Source organism: Nematostella vectensis, chromosome 5 (genome assembly GCF_932526225.1).
Source record: "Nematostella vectensis chromosome 5, jaNemVect1.1, whole genome shotgun sequence".
Classification (NCBI taxonomy): Eukaryota; Metazoa; Cnidaria; class Anthozoa; order Actiniaria; family Edwardsiidae; genus Nematostella; species Nematostella vectensis.
This window is the reverse complement of record NC_064038.1, coordinates 14,517,029-14,543,167: the sequence shown is the minus strand read 5'-3', so window position 1 is coordinate 14,543,167 and position 26,139 is coordinate 14,517,029. Positions and strand designations below refer to the sequence as shown.

Below are 26,139 nucleotides of genomic sequence, written 5' to 3'. Positions count from 1 at the left end.
TCGGACAACCAGCGTAATGTGTTAAGCAGGTTAGCTGTTGGGGAGGTTAGTCATTCTTGCGGCGGAGCATGCAAACCGTGCGGTGTGTGAGAGTGAGCTGGGTGAGATTGACCACATGCCTTTTTGCTTGTGGTTTTGCGACTGCATGCGTGCGCAAAATTGCACCCTTGTAAGGTGCACCCTTTTCCATTAAAATTGCGGCAGATAATTTTTCCGTCCGCGGTGAACGTATCTAGCGGTGAACGTGATTCGTTAGGCGGTGGGGCCCGCGGGGGCTGTGCTGGGTTTGGTTTGTGTGTTAGCGATGTAAGGAACACAGTATGCAAATGTGTGGAGTGGAAACTCCACGGGTAATTATATGCTGCTTGCAGCTTTGCGAAACTCGTTATCATACAACAGTACCGACTTCCAGTCGAACTTGTTTACTAGTTCCATTACTTAAATGGTGTATAGATACTCCTGAACAGTGTCCCTCGTTAAAAACTTCCCCTCCAATAAAAAACTATTGAAGATGCGGGTGTTCGCTACTACCCATTGCTGTATAGTAACCTTTTCTAGCCTGGGTTTCCTAGGCCCTTAGGCTACTATGAGCCGTGCCTAGCCCTGTGCGCCTAAACACTCTTCTTCCTCCGTTGGAATTATGAATTAGCCTGGCTCTGGCTATTCAGCTGCTGCCTAGTAGATGTCGACGCCGCTAGTGGTTGCTGTTCAGCTGCTGGTAGATCTGCCATGCTTGGTAGAGCAGTCCATTGTGGAAGGCCCGGAGCTGTTGTAGACGCCCCCAAGAGCTCGTCTAAGGGAGTTTGAAACCCCTGTTTTTTCTCCAACCCGCGTAACGTTTTGGTTGTGAAATTTGCCCCTAGCGCTGATGCAGCGCCCGCATCCGGTTCTAACGACTCTCTCGTGGGGAGTGGTGGGCAATGCCCCCTCATGAGGCGCTACACTGCCAGCCTTTTGTCCGCTACCTGTTGGCGTAAATTAGCTTCCTCTTGTTGGCGGATCCAAGCTTGCTCCTTTAGCTGTAGCTGATTTAGTTCAGCTGCCAGCTCCGACACCGAATCCGTTGGAGTTGCTGCCTTCTTTCCTGACTCAAGTTTTATAGCTTTTCCGCCCTGTGCCGCTTGAGTTGGTGAGGTTTCTTTTTCCTCTTCCATTCCTGCTTCTTCTTCCTCTCCGGGTTCTCCCGTACACGCCGGTGACGGTATGCCCCACTCGTGCTCGTTCTTTGATTCACCACACCCAGGGCAAAGGTTTGCTGTTCTCTGCTTCTTCGGCGTTTTTCCTTTTCCTTCCTTTCTAGCCATGACCAAGATTGGTAATGATTTAAAAAAAAAAAAAGAAAAACGAATAGTTTGCGCACTATTTTTGTATGCGTATCGCACGCGCTCGAAGCATAAAGTGTAACTGAAGCATGTACTGTCCACTAGCACTATAGTTCTACGGTGATGCGTTTCCGGCCTGCCCTAGGCACGTGGGATGCCTAACATGCCGTCACAGAATTCAGGCTCCTGGACCCCGAGGCATAGTTCCGGTCTAGATTTACATTAATAGCCGCGCTATTAATATTCACTATAAAAAGTAAAAAAAAAAGTGCCGTTAGTGGGGATCGAGCCTCTGAGCTCGTAGTCAAATGATCTAACGGCTATACTACTGTGGCTTTGACGATTTGTTTCGTGACTAAAATGTCCTTAATACTATTGGCATCATACCGTTCGAAAAGCTTTTTGTTAGCATGCCAAGTCTCAGCCTGTTCTTTCCGGAAACAAAAGTAAAATACTCGCCATAATTAATCAGGCTACTGTCATAAAGTGTATTTTTGCATGGTAACACCCAAGAAAGGCGCAAAATCGTTATTCGATTAATGAGCCGGGGTCATGTGTTTGTTTGGGTTTTGTTTGATATTCAGTTGATTGGAAAGAAGTGTGGAAATAATAATTTGTGGAAATCTATCCTCTTCTTTTTGTCGTGCGAACAGAGGCTTTTACTCTTGTTTTTCTCAGACGTCGCTCTTTCAGCCCAAATTAAAACAAACAACGCCAAAACCCAGACACGCGAATTGGCAGATACCAAAACTTTTTTGTTAGCATTTATGTTGTGCTAGCATTTTACTTGTTCTGTTTGCAAACTTACCACTTGAATCAGGCTAAAGCCGTAGAAGATTGGTTGACGTCGGTGACAAAGGCGCATGCGCACGTTTAACCCACATGGAAGCGTTTTCTTTCAAATCTATCTTATATATACATTTTAAAGTATCTTAAAAGATTCTTTCACGAATTGCCCGTAGAAGTCACAGGTCAATCGCAGTGCTCTTTTATACTACCAAGCTTTAACCGGAAGTTGAACAACCGGAATTCACATATGATCTAAGGATTGCTGTGTTGCAAAAGCAAAGAAAGACAACAAAAGTTTACGGATGGTAGAGTGACAGAGAAGTCCCTTGAATAACTCATGAATGCTTCGCAAGCATTCACGAATTAAAAGGGGGGACTTGGCTCAAGACTAATGACAATTTAGAACGTACAGAAAAGAGCAACAGGTCGATATTTGTTGAGTTTGAGTATATGTAGATAAGGACAAAAGAAATCAATAATATGGGTTAACTAACATCATAAAGTATGTTGTCCTATTTTATGATCACATCGCACGAGTACAACTGCTCGCCACATGTTTTGATGCTGTTTTTGTGATTTTTTCGGTCTAAGATTCTAAGCTACTTTGCTTGGACACAGAAAGTTTTTTATATTCAGATACCTTATCTTAAACGTTTGATGAATTACATTGAAATACTTATTATTTCACGATTTACTTGTTTTCCGTTTGCGTTCCTCGTTTCCTCGGAAGAAAATATGATCAATGTTTTTGCGAACAAGTGTGGTTCTTTTAGCATTTCATCTACATTTTTAGGATTGGGAATCGTTGAAATTATCTGTGATCTATACGAATACATAAAGGACACAACTTTGAGCTAGATATCAAGCATTTTGTTAAAGGTGGAATCGCTGTAACCTACACCAAAATGGCGCCGTGTTTTTGTCAAACAATGTTATAGGATGGTTAGAAAAATAATGTCTTCATTTTCATTAACGACTAGTCGTGCGTAGTAGTGCGTATTCAATGCTTGATATTGATATTTAGTCAGAGCACCGAGAGGACAAAGACGACTTAAAGAATTTAGCCATGTTTGCTTTTTAGTGAGACGGAAAAAAATGTTATTTACATACACAACATAAATGTCAAAGGAAATTATAAATCACTGTTTGTGCAAACAAATGTGGGTCCTGTTGCTGCGATTTTCGCGTCCTTATCCTATGAGTGCATGTTTGTCTCTTACACGATTACGTACATTAATAAGCATATAAGGTCCACTAGTTTTTCTTAGTTCATATTCACCCCTCATTCTTGTATCGTTCACATGCAACCGTTTTCCCACTATTGTACTAAAGATCGCTATGTGTTTTTACATTCTTTGTAAAAAAATTAAAACAAGTTGCAACGTAAAGACTGAAAGGTAAACTCAAGCAAACTCGCGCAATACTCCTTATTTGGTGATTCTTTCGCGCCAGTTCTAGCTTTAGCCGTAAAGGGGACTGGGCAAGTAGGTGTTTTATAGACTGGTATATTCAAAGGGCTGTAAAAATAGGGGATTTGGTATAGCGAATTTTTAAGCATTCGAGATACTAGATATCGATGAATGAACGAAGCGAAGCGAAGCGAGTGTCAAAATCGTAGGCGTGTCTTTGGAGGGGCCAGCAAGACGTGTGCGGTTGCAATGATTGCTTCTGGAGCTATAAAGAGCAGCTGAAATATCCCCCGTGGTTCCACTGTGGTAAAGTTAAGCTAAGGTTTTTGAAATTGAAAACAAAACTTTCAAGGACGACATCACTGGAACAAACTCTAATACGGGGGATTTGTTCTCTTACATCATGTTCTTTTGTTTTAGCCATTGTTTTTTTTTATTAAGAACAGGTGTCAGACAGATGGAATTCGACATCATTGGACCTACATTAATACATGCCGCATTGGGGTCTACCATCGCGGTCAAAGGTAGGAATGTCGTCCTACTTGACAAATACTGTGGTTTTTATAAGGTTTTGTTAGGTTTGACGATTTCCAAAAGCTAAATTACCCTCTGGCTTCCGTCATTCAAAATCCTTGAAGCGTTATTCATTGGCCAACACCGCACAAAGTATAATTTCGTTGTCTGACTGATGTTAACGAGGAAATTGGAAATTATTTACGAAAGCTCGCAGTAAAGATGCCACAGCAGTAACATCGAAAGTTCGTGAAGATCAGGATTTAACAAAAAAAAGTCCGCCTAAACTTTCTATTGGCAATTTTGCATCTCACTTCCATATCTAGAAAACCATGCCCAAAATCCCGATAACGTTTAATCTTATTAATGATATCCTATATTATTTGTTGCGCTGATTGGCATTCTTTAAATTATTCATTCCTGACCCTTGAGTACATGAGCAGCTCTGGTGATGAAGCAGCAATTCCACAAACAAAAATGCACGTTAAACAACAAAGTAAAAAAGCATAGGGCGCCGTAATAGCGACAGCGGCAACAACAGCAGCAGAAATAATGATAAGAACAGGAACAAAAATAGCAGCAGCAGCAGCAGCAGCAGCAGCAGCAGCAGCAGCAGCAGCAATTATGATAACAACAACAACAACAGCGACAATAAAAGCGACCACAGCAGTAACAATGGTTTAACGCTTTATTTTGCAGCAAAATACAAATTCTGTTGCGTTGGGATTTACTGTCCTCAATGTACAATGAAAGTGGAATTCCTAGCTTTTGGAAAAGCGCTTTTGGTGAGCGATGGTCTGCGTTTCACATGCAAGGATATAGTGTTTATGACCACCTTAGAGGCTGTTGTTCAACCGGGCATATATCCACTAGAGGTGAGACATAACAATAGAACATAGTAGGACATCAAGTGATGGTTTAATAAATAGGACATCAACTGAAGGTATAATAAAAAGGACACCAAGTATGCTGGTATAATAAATAGGGCATCGAGTAATGGTAGGACATCAAGTATTGGTATAATAGCGGAGCCCCATATATAGGTATAGAAATATGGTATAGCTATGCGACTTGGTTTTTGTGGTCATCGCGCAGGTACTTTGTGGTGTCACAATCCATCCAGTCAATCATGCAACTCCCAGGCCCCACTCGGTCTCACGGCTTTTACGTGTTTTTACCGTCTCACTTTATTGCTTCAAAGTTCGTCTGTTCACAGAAAAAAAGGGAAGCTAGAAAATAATATTCAATGAGAAAATATACGGATTCAAATGGGCTGATTGTGGTCGAGGGAAAGATTTTTTTCTGAAGAAACTGAGAAGCCTGCGTACGAACCGAAAGTAAAATCTACCCTCAAGTGTTCCGGGAGTGAATGCCTCCCGTCGAGTTCTTCTTCAATTGTAGCAGCAGAGGACTATAAAGAGGCTTTACATTACTATTCTCATCAAGATGTCACGAAGCAAATTCAAAACAGAAAGGTAATGTTATTACATTATTATTTAATAAGAGAATACCTCAATACCTCATACCTCGGCAAGAAGAAAACACAAGTTTGTTCCGCACGATAATTTGAATTCAATGTAAGAGACCGTATAAATTAAATCAGCAGTTTCCGTTATATTTTCTTATATTTCTCAAGTTTTTTTTGCTTTAATATTGTTGTCGCCAAAACAAAACGTTTTATGGCCGTAGCTTCATATTGTGAACACAACTTTTGAACACAATTTTGCCGCTTATCATTGATTTATCACCAACCGTGATTTTGATTAGCTAAAAAAGAAAATCTTCGAACGCTGATTGGTTGCAAGCAGTTTATTGGCTTTCTATTTCTGTGATTGTCTGTGTGAATCGTGAAAAACTTCTCAAAAGTCTTCCTTTTTCAAATAAAGCCTATATTGCTAAGGTAAGGAGGAGTTTAGCGGCTAAAAATGCTCAATTGCATTGGAGAAATGATGTACTGTTTGGTATAATCCATCCAGAACTACAGTATATCCGGCTATTTACATTCAGTAACAAGCGAATGTTTTCGAGATAACACAACAGATTCGCAATCAATAGTTTAATACATCCAAAAAGTAATTCTTTCTCTCTAGTTTTCATCTTATTTTCAAGATACTTATGCTCTTAAATGTGTTTCTATCACTTCTCTAAAAAAATCCTAATTGAAATTTAATTTCTCTATTTTTACTTCGTTTTTGTTTTCTTGTCTCTTTTATACCAAGCTGTTATTTGATAAAAAGTGCTTGCCTAGGTACATGAAATAATATAGCTGGTATAGCTATGAAATACAAGGATATCTTTATAGCTGGTATGGATATGAAATGATGACAAGGATATCTTTTTTTTTTTCAGGTGAATAAAGCAAGGAATTAACCCAGATTCATTATGTAGGCTGGCTGAAAGCAAATGTAAATGAATGTTTTTCATATTCTTTTATTTTTAGTATAATTATATTCAATCAACCCTCATTCCTTTTACTATAGCCAACATAATATGCTCTTGCGGTGTTGATACTTCCCTAAAATCTGAATGAATAAAAGTCTTAAACTGTCAACAAAATTGACAGACAGACAGACAGACAGACAGACAGACAGACAGACAGACAGACGGACAGACGGACAGACGGACAGACGGACAGACGGACAGACGGACAGACGGACAGACGGACAGACGGACAGACGGACAGACGGACAGACGGACAGACGGACAGACGGACAGACGGACAGACGGACAGACGGACAGACGGACAGACGGACAGACGGACAGACGGACAGACGGACAGACGGACAGACGGACAGACGGACAGACGGACAGACGGACAGACGGACAGACGGACAGACGGACAGACGGACAGACGGACAGACGGACAGACGGACAGACGGACAGACGGACAGACGGACAGACGGACAGACGGACAGACGGACAGACGGACAGACGGACAGACGGACAGACGGACAGACGGACAGACGGACAGACGGACAGACGGACAGACGGACAGACGGACAGACGGACAGACGGACAGACGGACAGACGGACAGACGGACAGACGGACAGACGGACAGACGGACAGACGGACAGACGGACAGACGGACAGACGGACAGACGGACAGACGGACAGACGGACAGACGGACAGACGGACAGACGGACAGACGGACAGACGGACAGACGGACAGACGGACAGACGGACAGACGGACAGACGGACAGACGGACAGACGGACAGACGGACAGACGGACAGACGGACAGACGGACAGACGGACAGACGGACAGACGGACAGACGGACAGACGGACAGACGGACAGACGGACAGACGGACAGACGGACAGACGGACAGACGGACAGACGGACAGACGGACAGACGGACAGACGGACAGACGGACAGACGGACAGACGGACAGACGGACAGACGGACAGACGGACAGACGGACAGACGGACAGACGGACAGACGGACAGACGGACAGACGGACAGACGGGCAGACGGACAGACGGACAGACGGACAGACAGACAGATTAGTTTATTGGTACCGTGTAAAGACTTTTACATTAGTATGAATCCAATAAATTTAACATTATAAGCCATTCAAAATCTCAAAAATACATATATACAGACAAAAGAACATAGAGAAGATACAACCTTATTTTATTATATTTTCCCTTAGTAAAGAAGCAGTCATATATCAATTTTGCAGCCATCCCTGCTATATTAGCTCTAGGATTTATTATTACATTATAAATTATATTAAAAATTCATATTGTGTAGTTCCAGATAATATCCATACCCCCCTACTGAGGGGAGCGGAGGTATGACCCCTCCCCTCTGGAATTTCCAACTCCCTGAAAAAAAAAATAAAAGCAGTAACTGTTAAGGAAAAAGGGCATTTAACCCCCCTCCACCGTGGAAATTCCTGGGCGTTTGAACCCCCCACCCCCTCATAATTCCCAATCCCCTCAAGGGAGGGGGGTATGGATATTTTCTAGAACTACACATTATGATGCTTGAAGACCAGAGTTCTTCTGTACTTGAAAGTTACTTACTGTTATTGCAAATGAACCATAGGTAACAACACATTGCTGGCATGAACTGTCATTAGCAAATGTAGATTGTCATATATGTTGTGTACCACACGTTGGGTACCCTGTGCGGGAGCGCGGTTACTTAGCCGGCCAGAGTGTTCTCCAGCTGTATGAACAGGCTCGTTGAATAGTTGCTAAATAAAGGTTCATTCACACCTTCCTACATACTCATCAACTGGCGACGAGCTGGTGAAGGACTCAACGACCAAAGGATCGTAAGTAAACACTGCAATTCCTGCATTTACTCCTCGATCAAATCTTACGGAATTCAGGATGGCTGCCAGTCATACGATAGGCAACATGCAGCCGTTTGACGAAGCCACAGAAACATTCACTTGTTACGTTGAACGGTTAGAGCTATTCTTTGATGCTAACAACATAAATGAAGACAAAAAGACAGCCTCGCTACTTAGTTTAATCGGTCCCAAAACCTACAATCTGTTACGAGGTCTGACCTCACCCAGAAAACCCAAGGAAAAAACATACCAAGATATCATAGAAATTCTTGTGGGTCATTTATCACCACCCCCGCTCAAAATTGCAGAGCGTTACAAATTCCACCAAAGAAATCAAGCGCTTGGCGAAGATATCGACGCATTTGTGGCCTCATTGAAACAAATGACTGAACATTGTAATTTTGGGGAATTTCTTCCCCGGGCCCTCCGCGATCGATTTGTTTGTTAGCAAATGAATCTATTTCTAAGAAATTGCTGTGCGAGCGCGATTTAACCCTAGAAAAAGCAGTCACCATCGCCAAAGCAATGTAACAGGCAGGGAAAGGTGCCAATGCATTGCACCAAGCACACACAATCCCTGAGACTGGAGCCCAGACCCCCGAATCTGCCCGGTCACATCAGACCCGCGTTTTCAAAATGGAGCAAACCCCACAGAAATGTATGAGCTGTGGCAAAAACACACACGCGCGCAGGGACTGTAAGTTCTACAATGCTATTTGCCGCATATGCAACAAGCGCGGGCATATTTCTGATATCTGCATGTCCAGTACCAATCGCAAAAAGAACACCCCAAGCAAGAACAAACCCACCCACTGCGTAGAGCAGAAAATCTCAGAGGGGGAGGAAGATGAGATCCAGTGCTTACACATTTTCAAATGTGATACAACCAGTCCCCCTATTCTAGTACAAGTCAACATTGAAGGGTCCCCGGTTAGCATGGAACTGGACACGGGTTCGTCAGTGTCAATCATCCCGCGCAATGTTTACGAGAGTACATGCAAACACCTACATCTCAAACCCGCTAAAGTAAAACTTCGCACGTATGGTAATGAGATAATAGTCCCTATGAGTGTGGTCAGCGCGAACATTAGTTATAACGACCAATGCTGTGACGCAAAGATGTATGTCGTGGATGGACCTAGGGTTGCACTCTTTGGTCGCTCTTGGCTGCGCCTATTCAAACTCGATTGGCCATCAATCAAGTTGGTTCAAGGCAAGAACACTGCACTGTCAGACCTCACAGAGCAGTATCAAGATGTTTTCAGCGACGAACTAGGCTGTCTCAAGGGATATGCTGCGCAGCTACACGTCCGTGATGGGGCAACTCCAGTACACCAAAAGCACCGCACAGTTCCTTTTGCCATCCGGCACCAGGTGGAAACAGAACTAGAGAACTTAGAAAAACAGGGGATAATCTCTCCTATCCCCAATAGCGAATGGGCAACACCTGTTGTCCAGGTGGTGGAGAAATTTGGTGGTATACGCCTATGCTGGGATTTCAAGGTCACGTTAAACCATGAGCTAGTGGCCGATTCCTATCCCCTTCCAACCCTAGATGATCTGCAAGAAACAATGAACGGTGGGTCTTTCTTTTCTAAGTTAGACCTCACCAAAGCATACTCCCAGATACCACTCGACGACTCTGCTAAACAGTTCACAACCCTGACCACTCACAAAGGATTGTACGCCTGCAATCGACTTCCATTTGGCGTAGCGTCCTCAGCGGCGATTTTCCAGCGACAGATGGACAGAATTTTCAAGGACCTTCCACAAGTACTGTGTTACCAAGACGACATCCTGGTGACAGGAAGAGACAGCGAAGAACACAAACCTGGAAGAAGTTTTGCGACGCCTACACGCCAACGGTCTCACAGCACAACGAGAGAAGTGCGAATTCATGCAGCCATCACTGAAATACCTCGGCCACGTCATCGACAAAGACGGAATCCACCCCACGAGTGACAAGGTAGAAGCCATCAAGACGGCACCATCACCTCAGGATGTAACCCAGCTCCGTGCCTTCTTAGGCCTGGTAAACTACCACCAGAAGTTCCTACCCAACCTATCACAGGTCTTACAACCTCTTCATCAACTGCTGAAGAAGGACACCAAGTGGTGCTGGAGTGCCAAATGCCAGAAAGCTTTCACCAATGTCAAGTCAATGATCACAGTTGACGACGTGCTGGTACCCTATAACCCAGATCTCCCAATCATACTCGACTGTGATGCGTCGGCATACGGCCTGGGTGCTGTTCTGTCGCACCAAATCCCCGATGGAACTGAGCGTCCCATCGCGTTTGCCTCGCGAACAATGAACAGCAGCGAGAAGAACTACGCACAGATCGAAAAAGAAGCCCTCTCCATAGTCTTTGGCGTTACCAGATTCCATATCTACCTCTACGGACGCAACTTCGCCCTCAGAACGGACCACCAGCCGCTCATGGCCATACTGAGCCCCAAGAGAGGAATCCCTCCCATAGCAGCCATGCGCATGCAACGATGGGCCACCAAGTTATCGGCATACTCGTATGATATCCAATACAGGTCATCTAATGACCACTCCAACGCAGATGCTCTTTCTCGCCTCCCCCAACACAAGGCTCCCAAGGATGGGTATTTTGACCTCGCCGATTTATACCAAGTGGAACAGATGGATCGTCTTCCCGTCACAGCAGATGACATAAGAGAGCACACGGCGGCTGACCCCTTGCTTCACGAAGTACACGATTATGTGCTGAACGGATTTCCTCGCACGACCCCGAGCGACAATGTGAAGCCGTTCCTGACGTGTGCACCCGAACTATCTCTTCACGAGGGATGTGTCATTCGAGGCCATCGCGTTGTCAATCCGAGCGCACTGAGAGCACGCACTCTCGACGAACTGCACGAGGGTCATTTAGGAATTGTCAAGATGAAGGAGTTTGCCCGTGGCCACATATGGTGGCCAGGAATAGATAAGGACATTGAGGACCTGGCGAAGAGTTGTGGACCGTGCAACGCCACACGGTATGCACCCCCATCGCAGTACCACCCATGGGCATACCCACAAGCACCATGGGAGAGGATACACATTGACTTTGCCGGACCCGTGGATGGGATACATTTTCTAGTTGTTGTGGACGCTTACTCCAAATGGCTGAAAATAGTTCCCATGCGCACGACTACAGCTCCGGCAACCATCAAGGTTCTTCATGATCTTTTTGCACGTTTCGGGCTACCCATTCACGTAGTCAGTGACAATGGCCCACAATTCACTTCAGAAGCTTTCGACAAGCTCATGAAGCAGAACAGCGTTAAACACACCACTACAGCACCGTACCGCCCAAAGAGCAACGGCCAGGCTGAAAGATTCGTCCAAACCTTCAAGTTGGCATACGAAGCCGGGCAGGGTCCTCCATCGCAGATCATTGCCAACTTCCTCTTGAAACAGCGCAACACCTCTTATGCAACTACCCAGCAAACACCGGCCAAACTGATGTTGGGAAGAAACCTGCGCACACGTTTAGATTTGTTGTCGCCATACAGACCAGCATCTCCTAAGACGGCACCTGCACTATCACAACCGTCACGATGCTTTACCATTGGCCACAAGGTATGGTATCGAGACTTCAGCGTCTCTGGTGGGAAATGGTCCCCAGGGTGCGTAACAACAAAGATCGGGAATGTGATGTACGAAGTACAGCCAGACAAGTTCCCCCAACAACACGTTCGACGTCATGCAGACCAGCTCTGCGAAAGAACCGCACCTCCTTGTCAAGATAGCATGTCTCACCGAGATCACCAGCTACTTCCGATGACCACGCCAGCAGCTGAGCCACTCAGCTGCACAGACGGAGATGGCGACGCTACAGAAACGTTAAATCCCCCTCAAACAACAAGCAACAAAATCCACCGACGATCAGTGAGGACGTTCCCATGGATGCGGGAGAGCCAGACATGCCTAGGAGGTCGTCACGCGCGAACAAGGGCATAGCGCCAGACAGGCTGAACTTATAATCGGACACGTTACTTCGTTAGTTAGGCTACCCCCGACCCAACAGCTTCCTTAGAAGAGGGGGGGATGTCATATATGTTGTGTACCACATGTTGGGTACCCTGTGCGGGAGCGCGGTTACTTAGCCGGCCAGAGTGTTCTCCAGCTGTATGAACAGGCTCGTTGATTATATGCTAAATAAAGGTTCATTCACACCTTCCTACATACTCAACATACATAGTCTTAGTGTGGTGTGTCCTGACCTATTGCACATTGTACCTATTTTTCTGGCATCTGTCCTCGTTAACCCTTAAACTATTTCAGATGCCAGTATATTCTGTATCTTTAAAAAAAGAATGTATGTAAGCTTAGGGGTAAATAAAAGGTTGTGTTTTTTTTTCTTCTAAATTGTTCTATGGATTTGTTCAATGGCTTGGCTCTATTCATGGCTGATTAGGTTTTACGTATTCATGAGCATGGTTCAAGAGAGTTACTCATATGTAGTAATGACAGGGGAGAGGGGTTGGAATATTGTATTTCAAAATATATGGATGTTTGCTAGAGATGAAAGATGGATTAAGAGAAAAAGGATTTCATTTATCAAAAATTTTTTTAGTATCTAATGAGTTAATTGGTAAAAATGTATAAAAAGGATTTCAAAATATATGGATGTTTGCTAAACATATAAGATGGAAGATGGATAAGAGAAAAAGGATTTCATTTATCAAAAAAATGTTTTTAGTATCTAATGAGTTAATTGGTAAAAATGTATAAAAACGATTAGGAATTGAGGATCATTTATTTTAGGGGTTTGAAAGTTTTCAACCTTGGAGTTATGGGGTATGTAATTTTGGGTATTTTAGTTTGATTATAGATTTGGGCCCTTTAGTTTGATTATAGATTTGTAACAAGTGCAAAAAAGAATATGAAATTGTTGTCTGTAATATCCCACTCTTTGTAAATCTATAGTCATACTACTTTATATATTACCTGCCAGCAACCAGCTACTTCGTCTATTACCAAGTACAACCAGCCATCCATAGCCTAACATTCCCCCTTGCTTAAATACCTTAAATTATGCACTACTATCTACTATAGTATTGTCTATCTACTATAGTACTGTGTAAACTCAGTCATGATTTTTTATTTCAGGATAGTTCCCCTTATAAACTGGATAAGACAGTTTGGAAACAAAATATAATATCAACTCATCTCTTTCAAGGATTCAAGGATCTCATATAAACTCGAGGGTCCCTTTTTCTAAAGGTCCTGAACCCAAAGAATTATTTTTTTTGTAGATTCTCTCTTGTAGTAGTATTAAGATCTGTTTATATGGCAAATTATAAATATATTTTTCGGTATCAATTGTCTATCAAGTTTAACTCTACATAAAGAGCACAAATCCCTCTTAATGCAAATAGTATCCTGGGTACTGACAATAAAAACTACTAATGGTGTCATTGTTCACGGTATTCTCTAGGGGGATTCGGAGAGAATAATTTTATAATAATAGAAAAGGTAAAAGTTAATAAGCCATGCATTTTTATGCATTTTAGATAGGGCTCATTTTAGGAGTTGGGAAACCTGGAACATAGTCAAAGTGCAGAATCCTGTTGTTATATCCCTGGGTGTGTCTCTCGCTGATGTTTAGTATTTTTAGTGGTTGGGGAGAGGGGGGGTTGGGATGGGGACAAAGCCTTAGTTTAGAGTGGCAAATAAAGCTGGCTCCGCTTTTAGGCAGTGCCTAAATCTATATATTAAATAGGAGATCTAGTAATGGCGTACTAAATAGGGCACAAATCAGATATTTTTATGATAATACATTTCTATCAAGAAAACTCATTCATCCCAGAAAACATCGGACATTGCTTCATTTTGATCTGAGGAGAGTCCTGAATGATCGACATTAAGATACTTGCAAGACTTTCTGCAGTTAGGCTGTACAAATGCTTGTCGTTTCCCGATATATTGTCCTATCCAAGAAATATATATAGATAGATATACCTTTTGTCTTTCCACCAGATTGTGACAGCTAAACAAAAGGTTCCTACATATAAAGGTAATTCGCAGTCCGTTGTTGTTGAAGATGCGGCAGTTCTTTTTTGATATTTTCTTATCACAAGCGCCACACCTAAAAACACAGAAAACATCAAGAAAGAACTATGCCACATCTTCAACAACAACGGACTGCGAATTACCATAGAAGCCAACAAGCGAGTAGTCAACTTCCTAGACGTCACATTCGACCTGAACCGCAACACCTACCAGCCTTTCACCAAACCGAACGCCCCACTACAGTACGTCCACCGCGAGAGCAACCACCCACCTACCGTCACAAAAAATATCCCTGCCAGTATCAACAAACGCTTATCTACACTATCATCAGACAAAGAAACATTCGAACATGCCGCCCCGCCATACCAGAAAGCACTCGACGAAAGTGGATATAACTACACGCTGCACTACAAACCAAACACCACAAGCAAACGCAAGAACCGCCAGCGCAACAACATCATCTGGTACAACCCCCCTTTAAGCAAGAACACAATCACCAACATCGGCCACAGATTCCTCTCACTCATAGACAAGCCCTTCCCTAAAGACCAAAAACTCAGAAAAATCTTCAACCGGAACACAATCAAAATCAGTTATAGCTGCATGAGCAACACCAAGCAGATAATTGACAGCCACAACAAACGCATAATCGCCCCATCAATAACAACCGAAGACGCCCCTACCTCCCTCGCCACCGCCCATAACAAAACATGCAACTGCAGACAAAAGAACGCGTGCCCCCTTGACGGAAACTGCCTCCAATCATCTGTTACCTACCAAGCTACTGTAACAAGAAAGGACAACAACACCTCCGAAACCTACGTAGGACTAACCGAGAACGAATTCAAGACAAGATATAGAAACCACACCGCCTCATTCCGACACGCTAAACACAGAAACTCGACCGAACTAAGCAAGTACATATGGAGCCTTAAAGACAACGACATAGAACACTTTATTTCATGGAAAATCTCACTCCACCTACAACAGTTCTAGCAAAAGAAGTAACCTCTGCCTCAAAGAAAAACTTATCGTTATCCGCCAACCCAAGCTATCAACTTTAAACAAGCGTAACGAGCTAGTGTCTTTGTGCCGCCACAGGAACAAAGCCTTGTTATGCAACAGCTGAACTATTCAATTTTATCATAACAGCCATTCAAATTTCGCGCCCTATTTTTATGTTAATTTTATACATAGATAGTATATAAGTGATGGTAGTAATATATTCTTAATAAATCTAATGATGAGTGGGCAACCACGAAACAGGCTTGTAGAGATAAAACTAGTACCTGGTCTTACCTCCTGATGATAAACCTTGTGCTAGAATACACGTAAGGTTGCTTTACATTTCAAAGAGCTCTAAGAAATATCCCACCTTTCCATTTTGTAACTCTATAAATTTTTTTTGTCATCCCCATTCTTGCCATTCCACGCCGTCACATATGTTCCACATTTTCCCCCCTTCCAGATTATCTATCCACCTAACAACCCCCCCCCCCCTCCCACCACCACCCACCCACCCACGCCAGGTGCTTTGGTACGAATACCCGCCTTCAACCGAAAACTGCAAATCCTTTTTCCATGCATCTCTGAGTGCACATCCCCCCCTTTTAACAAATCCTGGCTACATGCTCAATTGTAAATTTCATTCATTATTAAGGTTGCCTACTCCTTTGTGAACGAGAGCGCTGTCATGGTAACAAAGAAGCAGGTTGGCGAGATTCGGGTTACAGGTAAAAATAAGTGAATTTATTCTAATTAATTTTATCAATGGTTCCCCACCAATTCCATATTTGTTCTTAGTTGCTTGTCTACAAAATCTCACTTTTGGGGATGGCCTTCAAGAATGGTTTCAAATCGGCTGGAAAATAGGTTTCTTCAGAAAGCTTCATAAAGGTAAAAATATTAACAATTTTAAAGAAAAAAATATATGCTTTCAGCCCTGTTTATATTCCTAAAACTGTGGTCCTAGAATTTATTGTTTTAAACTTTGTCCTGTATTTGGGAACGTACAAGAACCGCAGTTGACGCTGCCTCCATCTTCATTGACAGTGCTTATACACTAAAGGCTCGTCTACAGGGGCAAATTTTTTTTGACAAGCTTTACTTGTACGTACGTGTAGACGTGCTGTCCACACGAGCAACTTTTACTTGACAAGTTTCCGTGCGATGAGCCGGTAATGCCTTTAAACAGCGGCGATCCAAAAAATAACAAAGCTTGCCAACACAAAATGGTGCCTCTGACGAAGAGACAGACCGTGGCAGCAACAACAGCAATAGCAGCTTTTTTTAAAGTCTTCAAGCATAGGAAAAGGGGGCCTTTCAACGGATAAACTTTTTCATGTAAAACTTGTTGAGCGTCTACACGATCAACCTTGTGCACTTGGGAAGTAAACTTGTCAAGTAAAAGCAAACACGCCTGCTTTTGTAAAAGTGATTTTGTCGAGTTAAAACTTGCCAAGTTAAAATCGGCCGTGTTGACGGCCCTTAATCAACACTCAACATGATTGTAAACTTTGTGGAGCAGTCCGTATTTGCACACTGACGAGAAAATTTAGTCATATTTGAAGCGGATTTTATCATGTCTCTCAATGTCAGTTTGCGCCATAGAAATGATCATGTTTGTGGCAAAGGTAGGGCCTGTTGCACTCTAACAGCAGAAGCTTAACCCCCCCCCCCCCCCATCCTAAAATCCAATTTGGTTTTTTAAGGACCCTACGCATATATTTCTGAACCTGTTGAAAGCCGACTTGAGAGCCCGATCTTGGAATGGAAGCCTTTTCACCGTGTCTCTGGCCTATGCGTCCGATTCAGTTATCTCATGCCACAAATCGAGGGCTCGTCAGAGATACAATTATATCTTAATTCTACTACGATCCAGCCCCGGTTATTATGGAAGCTCAGTGGTTACCATGGTATTGAGTGGTTACCAGGAAGTGTACCATTGGATGCGGAACAGGATACAAAGGTATTTTGAAGACAGGTTAAATAAGTTAATTGAAGACCTGTTAGACAAGTAAATTTTCGTTTGAGTGTGGTTCTTAAGCCATTGAGAAAAAAAATCATGGCAGCATTTAAAATGCAATAAGCTTTGTTTTTTTTTCATAATAATAGCACTCCACTTGTTTCAATGGTGACTTATATCAGTGGCCAAGTGTTTTCAATTGTCACGTGTTTAGGTAGAGTTCCTGGGTGTCTCATCAACTAATGGATCAGTTGCTATAGCGATAGACGACATCATGATCACAACAGAGAATTGCACCACAAGCCCAGTGTATGCTGCGCCTGGTAAGTATCAACATCATCGTCATCATCAACATCGTCGTCATCATTATAATCATCATCCTCTTAGTATCTCTCTCTTTCTCTTCCCTAGATTTGACTTGTTGGATGTTTGTGGAACAACTAGATGCTTGAGTTCCTCAAGCATTAGGGGGTTTCAATGTAAAGCGCTTATAGCGTGGTTGATACTGCATAATAAGCGCTCTATATAAATATCAGATATTTTGAACATCACCACCATCATGATCAGCATCACCGCTTCTTCTCCCAAAAAACAAATATCCAAAAGATTGCGCTGTACATGACATAATAACGCATTTAATAAAAAACGTACCCTGGTCCCAGAGCCTCGAGCGTCTCTCTATTCAGTGGCCAGCGAGGTTGAGATGAGGCACTGGCCTCTCAAAGCGCTATTTCGACTTCCGCCTCACTTCCATGTTAACGTTTTGTGATTAGCATGTGTCAGTTTCTCGTGGTGCTACCTTGGATGTAAACATCTCTTCGCTCGGGAATCGAATTCACGAGTATGAAAAGCGCATGAACACCCGATTTAAAAACAACAACATTCATCTGAATACCCATGGGATCATTACTGTAGAGTTAGTGACAAGAATATGCCCATAGGAGGTGGGGAATACAACATTTTCTCGGGAAAGCGCTTCAAGGAGGAGAAAATATCGGATTAGCTCGCAGTTATCCTAGGAACAAGTCTATCAAAGACAATCGCTTGCTTGGGATAGTTGAATCAAATATCGTTGAGACGAGAGCAAACGCCGGGAATAAGCTCGGAAAATCAGCGATTTCCCGTAGCCAGTCGGCAGCACAGAGAAGACATCTCGCCGCTTGATTAACTCGTAAAGAGACTCCTCTTGAACAAACTTTACATTTTTAATACTGGTAAATTTTGTAACTACTTCGAACTGAGCACTATTAAAATTACGATCAAAATAATCTATCGCTCGTCTACTTCGTTCGTTTAGATGTTTGTTATTGCGAACAATAAGAATTAAAAACCGGTTTTGACCTTTTGAACTTGAAGCGAAAATACAATAGTAACCTATTCTACACTGCACCCATTGTCGCATCGTATTAAGATTGGGGATAAATTTGGCTCCCGGCAACCGTGCACTATGTGCACTCCCACTGACTTAACACATGTCGATGGGTTCCCTATTTCCCAAACCTAAATATCTTTAACAGGGAATCCATCGACGCCAGTAAGTGCATTGCGCGCATTCATGACAACCCTTTATCATACTCATCCAACCTCTTTAATATTCTAATATTTTCTTCTCCCCAAAACTAAATTACCCGATCGGGTCGTCGTTACTCGGGAAGACGTTTTCAAGAATTGCCTGCAGGGAACACATACAAAAAACGTTTGAGTTAATATCCTGCCACTCTTGAATAGGTCATTTATTGACATTTGCAAGAGCAACCTCCACATAATGCTCAACTCCGCGAACAGGACAGATACGTCTGCGCGCATAATCTTATCCAAAACCTATCTGTAAGTGTCTCCTCGCGCCAGGGTAGAGGAGAATCAAATTCCTTCAAAACAACCAGTGAGCAATCTCGTTCTTAGGATTTCCTTTAAGAGTTGTCCTACAGCAAAATTGCCAGAATCTCTAAAATTCAATTTATCGACATCAACCATCACTTCCCCTTTTTTTCTACCCGTGTCGCCAGGTCAACCAACTGGTCGTTTCCTGTCACCCCCCTGCGGGTCGGTACAGGGTTTCCTTTACATTCACCCCAAAAAGTGTCTTATTTGAAGATACTGCCATATCAAAAAAAATTATCCTTCTCCCAAAACTACAACCTCTTCTAAAGCGGAATAAACAAAGAAAGAACAATACCTCACTACCTGTAAAACCCCGTACAGACCCACAGAGGAGGACAGTTTTGACGCAGTACAACTGAGGGGCTGTTAAGGTAGCCTGTTTCAAAACTGCCGCCCCCCTCTGGGACCCGGAGGAAGTACACAAGTACATAGACAGACTAAAATGAGATAATATGGCTTGAGCTCATGCTTAATTATGTTGATTACATGCCATGTATTATCAATTCCACTCAATTCGTGTTATCCTTATTGCTTTGGGTGTAATCTGCTCCTTTAAACTTTTTATGACACCTTGCCGCCCTTGGCATTACTGGCTCTTAATTCGTCAAAAGAGCAATCAACTGGTCAGCGTCGAGTTGCACATCATAATATTACTTTCGGACAAACATGGGATCCCTATGGCTAGCATCGCAGCTGAGATGGAGCTCAGTACGTATTCTTATTTCCCGTACATGAAATAGCTTGCATTGCTTGATGGGACAGGACAGGAGCAAGTTCTGTTTCTGTCCTGTCCCATCTCCATGTTGGTCGGTTACACGCTTCATACAAAGAATTTGCTTGACACGCACTTGTCCCCGCCCTGGTATACCAGGCTTCATAAATTCACATGACAAACTCTTGCGCCGGCTTTGATGCATATAAAATAATTACATTTCCCGACGATCCTTCGTTCCGCTTTAATAGTTAAGAATCCTCAACTCGTTACACGTAATTCACATTACAAACTCTTGCTCCGCCGCACTATAAAGACTCGCGTGACAAACTTTTGTTCCGATCATACTGTACATAAACTCTTGCCTCCGCCTCATTATATATAAACTTGCGTGACGAACTCTCGCCCCCAATATACTAGTCTTGCGTGTCGAACTCTCGTCCCCGCCTGTAAATAAAATCGCGTGACGAACTGTCGTCCCCGCCTTTACATTAACTCGCGTGACGAACTCTCGTCCCCGCCTGTAAATAAAATCGCGTGACGAACCCTCGTCCGACGAACTCTCGTCCCCGCCTGTGCATAGCCTTGCGTGACGAACTCTCGTCCCCGCCTGTACATAGCCTTGCGTGACGATCTTTCGTCCCCGCCTGTACATAGCCTTGCGTGACGAACTCTCGTCCCCGCCTGTACATAGCCCTGCGTGACGAACTCTCGTCCCCGCCTGTACATAGCCCTGCGTGACGAACTCTCGTCCCCGCCTGTACATAGCCTTGCGTGACGAATTCTCGTCCCCGCCTGTACATAGCCTTGCGTGACGAATTCTCGTCCCCGCCTGTACATAGCCTGGCGTGACGAACTCTCGTCCCCACCTGTACATAGCCTCGCGTGACGAACTCTCGTCCCCGCCTGAACATAACCTCGCGTGACGAACTCTCGTCCCCGCCTGTACATAGACTCGCGTGACGAACTCTCGTCCCCGCCTGTACATAGCCTCGCGTGACGAACTCTCGTCCTGCCTGTACATAGACTCGCATGACGAACTCTCGTCCCCGCCTGTACATAGACTCGCGTGACGAACTCTTGTCCCCGCCTGTACATAGACTCGCGTGACGAACTCTTGTCCCGCCTGTACATAGACTCGCGTGACGAACTCTTGTCCTGCCTGTACATAGGCTTACGTGACGAACTCTCGTCCCTTCCATACAATACATAGATTTACGAAGCAAAATTCTTGTCTCCGCATTGGTGTGTTCACAAAGGCTTGCAACACTAATAATAAAGTATAATACGACAACTAAACTAGCCCTCAGACACAAAAAGAAAGAAATATTGATGCTCATAATACACTTGTCATATAAACATTTACAGGAGAAAATTAATATCGAAGGAGGCACGATTAAGTACACACGGCGACTGAGTCCATAATAAAATAACCGTGTTTGAAAATTTCTAAAAAGACAAACGCAGAACGAAGAAAAGAGAAACCAACTTATATCGCCTCCAAATCCTTCGGTTATTCTTACGACTTAGGTCTTTGGCCGCCTTGCGGCGGGTGGTCTTGTTTCTTCTCCTGTCCGAGCACATAGGCTACCGGCTCCTCGCCCGGAAGAACATCAACATCAGCTACCGTTACTAGATATTAGACTTCAGCCATCTAAATGAAACAGTATTCATAGAAACAAGAAAATGATGATGGTAAACAAGTTAAAACAAAATTAATCGAAACGGTACAACAACGATATAAATTTAGAGCAGGCCAAGCATTTACCGTTCACCTCGCTGCAGTTGAGCAATTCGATAATTTATTCATATTCACTAATCTTATATACTCTGCTCTAATGTATTCAGCGTGAATAGAAAACTGTCAGAATTTCTTAGTTTCCATGACCACACATCAATTGGCCAATGAGCGACCAAGTTCAGATTCTGAACCTAGCAAAAGTCGAAATTGCTCTTCGAGAGGCCAGAGCCTCGTCTCAACCTCGCTGGCCACTAAATAGCCACTAAATAGAGAGACGCACGAGGCTCCGTCCTTTGGTGAGAGAATGGGCGCTGCGACGGTTATTGGTGTAAATAAACTTTGCTCTAAAAAAATTCAGAGGCATGTTGCGTAGTTAGTTCTGTAAAGTTGTGTACGTGAATTAAGCTATTCAGTAATCCTTTTACACGCACTCGTGTACTCTCAATTGTTCTAGGTTACAAGTGTGCGTCATACGAGTTTCAATGCGCCAGCGGTCATTGTATCAGCGGCAGCTCTCGCTGTGATAGTGATTATAACTGCATGGATCGTTCTGACGAGGATGGGTGCAAATGCTTCACCAATGAACTTACTTGTTCTTCCGGGCGATGTGTCCCGTCAATCAATTTATGTGACGGTGTCAAAGATTGCGAGCACGGTCTCGATGAGCTCAGATGCGGTGAGCTCATTTCAAGTAACCTTGTACTTAAAGCATTCTTTGCCCTTCTGTTCGTTTGTTTAATCCCTTATTAGGACATTGAATACCATATTTGGGAGTCTGATTCAATCATGTTTTCGCTTTTTTATAGTTTTAAAAGTGTGCACGTCGATAATTTCCACGTTATATCGCAGGAATTAGTATTTGATGCGTTTTTGTTTTTTAGTCCGGCTGCCAGACCAAAGAACCCTGCACTTACGTCCATACGACGTTTCTTTGTGGATTCTAAATAAGGAGATGGTCCCTAACAATATTCCGAGTGATGCCCATTTGACATCATTGGGCATCACAAGTTAAAACGAAAAATTGGAAATACCTAAAAAACCACATGGTACCCAAAACGAAACATTTCAAAAATCGCGATAAATTCCCTAAAAGGGTGAAAACCGTACCAAAGGCATTGAATCTGTTTAATACAACAAACAGAGTATCTAACCCCGCGAAAGTTGGGTCCCGGAAAACATAGAAAACCACAGGGTACCCAAAACGAAATGTCGTTATAAATCCGCTTAAAGAACGACAAAACGACAAACCAAAGGGACGACCTTGTAAACGTCTTTACTTGAACGGGACTCAAAGGATGGAAGGTTTAGTTATGTTCCCCGTTAAAATGTTTTACTTTGGATAATTCAGTAATGCTAACATCGATTTGTCACCAAAACACATTAATTTTGGTTGTTTTAAGCCGTATCTTCGCTATCAACTCCTTTCCGAGTATCAAACAGTTTCTTATATATTTATACTCAGGAATACCCCTAGAAAAGACAACAATTTAATCCCTGACATCAGGACGAGTTGGTACTGTCTTCGTTAGCTCGTTCAAACATTCATTCATGGCATTGCAATTGCAAAAAAGAGTGCAAGGTAACTTCAGGCGACTGCAACTGTATCTCTGGGTTCTGCATGGACTTGAACATGCACAGTTACACTTGATAAGCTTTATTACCTCATCTGGCACCAGGGGTACATCGACTGGGACGGTGACAGGTAGTAAAGATTTGGATGGAAAATTCCTTGTGTACCCAAAGTTGACCGGATCGACAGATGGAGGGCCACTGCTAAGAGCCGCCTTCCAAACGCATGTCTGTAGCTGCGCACGCTTGACATTTTCTGTAAAGGCCTCCGTTGAAGGTGGTAGTGTCTCAATCTTCGGGGTGGAACTTGCTGTTTTTCAAACTTTGCCGCCCATACCCTGTACCGGAAGCCCGACATGCTTGTTTCTTTCATATCTTTGCTGTAGCAGGAGCCAAGGAACTGCGTTGCGTTGCCGATCACCTCTTGCATGGTTGCTTGAGGACATCCCATGGATCTAAGGGAGTCGGGAGCCGCTTTTAGGGTGCGCAAAACAGTGCCCTTTCCGATACCAATATAAGCTGGAACCGTGTCACAGCCAGACAAAGCGTGTGCTACTAGTAAGGAAAGGATGATCTTGTTATTTTCTTGTACCGTTGCCTTGAAATCGACGATGGATCTTTGTTGTATGGGAGATAAAATAAACATCAGCGATGAAAGATCCTCACCAAGATAGTGGTAGAGGAGAAGGGCAAACACATCAGTATCATCAGCGATGACCACTGTGCATGACTGCGAATAATCACGTGCGTACTTGATAGCTTGCTGTAGAAAAATAGCATCAACTATTAGCATTACCATCAGATAAAAGCGTAAACATTATTACCTAGTTAAGACGACACGGATTGTAGTTTTATGAAACTTAACTGTGTCTAACAAACTCGGATCTACCTGTACGATGATATTTTCAGCCTCTTCGTGTATGGTTGCCATATCATTTGAGAGTGATGCCATCGATATTGCCATTCCAAGGTGAATTTCAGTAGGTACACTATCACACCCTGTTTATTAAAGGCAATAAAGTTGAAATAATGTGAAGTACATTCTGCCAAAGAACGGATCTATAGACTACCTTACCTGTGATAACAAGCTTGTGATAGACTGTATGCAGATAGTGGAAATTCTTGTCATTGATGATGTTGCTGCAAATTATAAACATCAGTTGCAACTTGTCTGACTGGATACAGTCAGCACCACTTTGTATGGAGGCAGGAGGTGGGGGGGGGGCTTCTCAGACAGCTGAAATACTCTACTTGCACCTTCAAATGTTCTGGCAGCACGAGTTACACTTTTCGTGGAGTAGTCCAGGTATCGATCAAACACAAGATATTCGTCTGAATCCCCGAGCTGCTTCACAAGCTACTTCTTAAAGTTGTATACATAATCCATGACAACTCCCTTCGCGGGCCAATGAAAAATCCACAGTATTGCCGACCCATCGAGGACAACTGCATTTGGGGACTGGTGGAGACGTGACGAGGTCTCTTTCGCAAGCCGGCTCTTGAGGTTGGACTTTGCCTTGCAAATTCTCATGCTGCCATGGTCGTTTAACATCGATGTTGGTACTGGTACAAGCTCGTGGCTGATATTTTTTTTATATCAATTTCTCTTGAGCTGGCCTGGACTACTATAACTCTGCTGTATATGACAGAGGTATCGTACACTTTCTTGGAGCCGACTTTGATGAACTTATTGCAGTCAGTGAATCAATGCATAAATTCAACATTTCTCTGATGCTTAAAAGATTTTCTTTATCTGAAGCGATTCTTGATTTTGTCTCTTCCTTGTGGGTGTCTTGGGTGTTCTGCGATTCATCACCGTCAATGATGTTGCAGATGTCTTCCAACAAGTCACTGCAAGTGTGGAGACCTAGCGCCCATGTCTTCAGAGCCTCGGGTTTGAGAGTGATGCCAGTTATACCTCCAGGAGCATGCCCATACCTCATAAAGGTGGTCTCGATGAACATTTCGCTCCGGATGCCGTTCCAAATGCCGGGTACGTGGTGCATTGCATGCACTTCTCCTCCCAAGCATTTCATGGAGCGGAGATAATACAGGCCATATCTTGCATAATTCACGTGAGAGGAAGCGAAGAAATATGGCATAATTTCCTTTACTGCAGCCAAGTGAAGGGGCCAGTCACCCTCTCTTTCCGCTCTCACATACAACATAATGATGAAGACCGGCTTTATTAGGCACTCTATCCATAGCTTGCTTGTCCTGCTTTGATTTGCGGCCTTCTAGAGGTGTTCTAAAAGTTCGTCAATAGAACCAATCTCGCTTCGTTCAACAGCACTTCCCGCAGGAGCTCTTCACAAACAATCCGAAGTGCTCTTACATTCTTAGGAAAGTTCTTGCCACTAAGCAGATTCAAAACACCAGCAAATGTCGATTTCAACGCATCCGAGAGGCCAGAGTCTTGCATCAGAGTTCCGATTGCGTCAACAAAGCTCATCAACATGTGCATTACACCTAAGCGAACGATGACATCTTTAAACTTGTCTGGATACGCCCACTCAACATCAACAGCAACCTTGTAAAACTGTTGATCCCTGGTAAAGATGGTGTTCTGCTCACCACGTTCTTTTGTCAGTCTATCTACCTCGTGAAAAGCTGTCATTATGGTATCAAGATCCGATGGTGGCATGTCAATAAGAGGCAGGTAGGTAGGATGCATATCCTACCTGGGACATATTCCATGATCCAAGTCTGGTGTTGAAGCCATTGTATTCAGGACAGGACCCCTCATCTTCTGCAATGTTGCTGAGAAGGGCAAAATCGATTTCTCTTGCTCTGGTCTTTGCGATAAAGGCGCTGCAAAGCACTCTCAGGGGTAACACATTCTTGCGGGCGTATATATCCGGCATCTTGACAGTCTTGGAACCTTGAAAGCGCTGCACTTGTA

The 26,139-nt window shown here is 43.5% G+C and overlaps 2 protein-coding genes, 1 long non-coding RNA gene and 1 pseudogene across 3 annotated transcripts; 3 read left to right on the top strand and 1 right to left on the bottom strand.

Annotated features, from left to right (window-relative positions):
• Positions 1–5,151: 5,151 nt before the first annotated feature.
• On the top strand, positions 5,152–6,498 carry LOC125563204. Its single transcript, XR_007308219.1, has 2 exons — positions 5,152–5,508; positions 6,383–6,498. It is a non-coding gene; the product is annotated as an uncharacterized LOC125563204 (long non-coding RNA).
• Positions 6,499–8,977: 2,479 nt separating this feature from the next.
• Positions 8,978–15,365, top strand: LOC116612515 (uncharacterized protein K02A2.6-like). The gene is made up of 4 exons (XM_032373285.2): positions 8,978–10,114; positions 10,149–12,196; positions 14,438–15,191; positions 15,360–15,365. Exons 1-4 carry the CDS (start codon positions 8,978–8,980, stop codon positions 15,363–15,365), a joined length of 3,945 nt encoding a protein of 1,314 aa, XP_032229176.2.
• Positions 15,366–15,948: 583 nt separating this feature from the next.
• On the top strand, positions 15,949–22,680 carry LOC5504914 (MAM and LDL-receptor class A domain-containing protein 1). The gene is made up of 6 exons (XM_001625741.3): positions 15,949–16,102; positions 16,173–16,265; positions 17,081–17,337; positions 17,549–17,657; positions 22,123–22,344; positions 22,550–22,680. The coding sequence occupies exons 1-6, from the start codon at positions 16,063–16,065 to the stop codon at positions 22,678–22,680; spliced, it is 852 nt and encodes a 283-aa protein (XP_001625791.3). The 5' UTR covers positions 15,949–16,062.
• On the bottom strand, positions 21,691–24,698 carry LOC116612518 (annotated as a pseudogene).
• Between the last annotated feature and the right edge of the window lie 1,441 nt (positions 24,699–26,139).